Source organism: Borostomias antarcticus (assembly GCF_949987555.1).
Source record: "Borostomias antarcticus genome assembly, chromosome: 17".
NCBI classification, from domain to species: Eukaryota; Metazoa; Chordata; class Actinopteri; order Stomiiformes; family Stomiidae; genus Borostomias; species Borostomias antarcticus.
The window spans coordinates 2,045,004-2,048,996 of record NC_140250.1 but is presented as its reverse complement, the minus strand read 5'-3'; the positions used below and the strand labels follow the sequence as shown (position 1 = coordinate 2,048,996).

General features: G+C 47.2%; 1 protein-coding gene across 1 annotated transcript; it reads left to right on the top strand.

Moving 5' to 3' along the window:
* Positions 1–292: 292 nt before the first annotated feature.
* Positions 293–2,857, top strand: LOC311319942 (tripartite motif-containing protein 16-like; the record flags this gene model as incomplete). The annotated part of the gene is made up of 6 exons (XM_084451576.1): positions 293–892; positions 1,200–1,295; positions 1,396–1,629; positions 1,789–1,948; positions 2,182–2,211; positions 2,331–2,857. The coding sequence occupies 6 exons, from the start codon at positions 293–295 to the stop codon at positions 2,855–2,857; spliced, it is 1,647 nt and encodes a 548-aa protein (XP_084307702.1).
* Positions 2,858–3,993: the final 1,136 nt, after the last annotated feature.

Genomic DNA, 3,993 nt, shown 5'->3' with positions numbered 1-3,993 from the left:
AATCATCACTATGTAGATATTTTTTGTTGGAAATATCAAGCAAAGGACAAAACAATTATAAATCTCCTTTCTTCGTTTCTCTCTCTCTCTCTCTGTCTCTCTCTCTCTCTCTCTCTCTCTCTAAACCACGCCCCCTGGCAGAACCAGGAAATCCCTTGCTCCTCCCAGTACTCACTCTATTCCTAGGAAACGAAAGTGTTCTCTCCGTCTCTCTCGCTCTCTTTCTTTTTCTCTCTCAAACTCTTATCTCTCTGCGTCTGTGAGTGAGTGACTGTGTCCCTGACACACCAGCATGGCCCAGCAGGGAGTTCTGTTAGACCAGGATCAGTTCTGCTGTTCTGTCTGTCTGGACCTCTTAAAGGATCCAGTCGCCCTCCCCTGTGGTCACAGCTACTGTAGCAGCTGTATCGAGGACTGCTGGGACCAGGATGAACAGAAGGGAATCTACAGCTGCCCCCAGTGCAGACGGAGCTTCACTCCAAGGCCTGCCCTGATGAGGAACACCATGCTGGCTGAGGTGGTGGAGAAGCTGAAGGAGACAGGAGGAGCCCGGGCCGCCCCCTCTGAGCTGACCAGCCCAGCTGGGTCAGAGTTGGTGACCTGTGACCTCTGCACCGGGACCAGGAAGCAGAGAGCCCTCATGTCCTGTCTGGTGTGTCTGGTGTCCTACTGTGAGACTCACCTCCAGCCCCACTACCAGGTTCCTGGTCTGAAGAAGCACAAGCTGGTCAAAGCCACGTGTGAACTGCAGGAGAGGATCTGCTCGAGTCACAACAAGCTGCTGGAGGTCTTCTGTCGGACAGACCAGCAGTGTATCTGCCTGATGTGTGTCATGGATGCACATAAAGGCCATGATACGGTGTCAGCCACAGCCGAGAGGGCAGAGAAACAGGTAAGACCTGACCAGGTCAGAAAGCGCATTGTGTTGCCTCTGTGTATGAAGTGCGCTATACAAATAAAGTTTGATTTGATTTGATTTAGGTTAATTGGAATGAACATTGAATCATGATGACAGAAACAGGGTTGCTTTTCATCCATGTTTTTTGAAGGGGATAAAAAGTCTTCAGTGCATGAGATATGAATAGGTTATGGCTAAAATGTATTTAAAAAGTAGGAATATATCAACCCAAAATGCTGAAATGAGTGATAATTTGACAGATGTGTCAATGTTTTGTTGTAATTTGTGTGTTTATCTCCAGAGCACGCTGGGTCTGAGTCAGCAGAAAGTCCAGCAGAGAGTCCAGGAGAGAGAGAAGGAGCTGAAGGAGGTCAAGCAGGCTGTGGAGTCTCTCCAGGTCAGCATCAGGATGTCAGCTACTCTAGCTATGGTGGAGGGAGATACCTGGCCTCGTGAGACCATCCTGAACTTCTTTCTTTCTTTCTTTCTTTGTCCAGCGCTCTGGCCAGGCAGCAGAGCAGGACAGTGAGAGGATCTTCACTGAGCTGATCTGCTCCATTGAGAGAAGGCGCTCTGAGGTGAAGGAGCTGATCAGAGCCCAGCAGAGGGCAGCAGTGAGTGAGGCTGAAGGACTGGTGGAGAGACTGGAGCAGGAGATAGCTGAGCTGAGGAGGAGAGACGCGGAGCTGGAGCAGCTCTCACACACAGAAGACCACATCCACTTCCTCCAGGTACAGTAGCTGGACTCTCCTGGTACCTGACATGTGAACATCAACTGGTTTGGTCTATTGATTAGGCAGAATATTCTGTACACTTGGTATGTGTTTCTGTTTATTTCCTATCTCTCTCTTTCTCTCTCTCTCTCTCTCTCTCTCTCTCTCTCTCTCCAGAGTTACCAGTCTGTTTCCAGTCCCAGTGTATCTTCAGACCTCCCCAGCGTCTCTGTTCCTTCTCTTCAGTTCTTCAGTGATGTGACTAAGGCTGTCTCTGAGCTGAGAGAGAAACTAGAGGACGTGATCAAGGGAGAGTGGTCCAGCATCTCCTTCACAGGTGTGTTGGAGGAGTTTTGAGAAAATTATTCTGTAAAAATATCACTAAAGTACGGAGAGCAACAAGTGATCCTGTCTCGTCCAATAAGAAACAATGTGACCAGAAGAAAGATTTGGGGTTCACAATGAAACACATTGATCACATATCTGTATACTGTCTACTTGGCTTTAAAATTGATTGTGTGTGTGTGTGTGTGTCTGAAGTCTCTTTAGTGGGTGTGTTGTCTCCTCCAGAGCCCAGGACCAGAGCACATTTCTTACATTGTGAGTGTGTGAAGTCTCCACCTCTCTCTGTTGAATGATAAATCAACAATACCAGCTTTAAGGGGGACAGATGAACGGTCATGTTATTAACTCTGATCTGGTCTCTGCTCTGTTCCCAGATTCCTGTCCGCTCACTTTGGACCCAAACACAGCAAACAGATACCTCTCTCTGTCTGGGGAGAACAGGAAGGTGACACGTTCAGAGCAGATCCAGTCATATCCTGACCATCCAGACAGATTCACCTACTACTGCCAGGTGCTGTGTAGAGAGGCTCTGTCTGGGCGCTGTTACTGGGAGGTGGAATGGAGAGGAGGTGGTGATGTTCACATAGCAGTCTCATATAAAGACATCAGCAGAACAGAGGGAACCTCCTCCTTGTTTGGTTACAATAACAAGTCCTGGTGTTTATGGTGCTCTAGCGATGGTTACAGGTTCTTTCATAATAATGTTGTGACTAAACTATCAGGCCATCAGTCCTCCAGAGTAGGAGTGTACCTGGATCACAAGGCAGGTTCTCTGTCCTTCTACAGCATCTCTGACACAGTGACCCTCCTCCACAAAGTCCAGACCACATTCACCCAGCCACTCTATCCAGGGTTTAGGCTTGGTTATCAAGACTGTGCAGAGATTAGTAAACTGTGGTAGAGGGAGGGGGATCCTTCCAGAGGATGGGGGGAGAGTAGCGGGGAGGAGATGAGGGCGGGGGGGGGCATGGGAAGAGGAGAGGAACGTAACGTTGCCTCTGGCTCAAGTTTGCAACCTCATGAAGCAGAGTTCAGACTAGATTCACCCAGCCACTCTATCCTGGGTTTGTATGCCTTAATGCAGTCACGGTTTTCTCAGTCATTTTGTTTTCATAGATTCAGCTGATTACTAATAATTGTTCTTGCATTGTACTTCAGGAGGCCTAATAGAAGGAAATCTTCACGCCATCATTTGTTTATAATTGTTGAACTTTGGTTCTTTAATATTGTAATTTCAACTTGATCATTGTATACAGTCATTTCATTTATAAACATATATTATAAAATATGATATTGTTGATGAATTTTGATACTGTATAAGGGGTCTTTTTTCTCTGTATAATGACTGAATCAGGTATTCATGAATGTTGGTGTTCATGACTGCAGTTTAAATGATTGGTTAGTTGTTTTCTCTCCTACTGTTACCTAAGTGGCTGTTATATTTCATCCTGAAGTAAAGATTAAATAAAGGCATATGAAACTGAAAGACATCTCATTACTGTATGAAAATGTGTGGAATTTGCTCTTATTACTAAAACTCTTTCCCTCCCTTCCTCCCCGTCCCCACCTTACATCCTTTCATCTTTCTCTCCATCTCTCTCTCTCTCTCTCTCTCCCTCTCTCTCTCTGTTTGGCTGTTGTTTTTCCTCTTCCATCTCTGCACCCTATCACTATCATAATTACTATGCGTAAACATGTTGTAATAGATTCTGTTAGGGCTAGTGGAGGAGGACCCAAGAGCAGACACGACAGGCGTATGGGGACAAACCCACGTTGGGGCACGTTTACTGGCGAGGGTCAGGCAGGAACGTGGTAGTCAGACAGACGAGGGGGTCAGGCAGGAACATGGTAGTCAGACAGACGAGGGGGTCAGGCAGGAACGTGGTAGTCAGACAGACGAGGGGTTCAGGCAGGTTCTTGGTTCTCCAGTCAGGCACGGTTCAGGCAGGTTCTTGGTTCTCCAGTCAGGCAAAGTTCAGGCAGGTTCTTGGTTCTCCAGTCAGGCAAGGTTCAGGCAGTGGACGGAAGCTAGTCCTT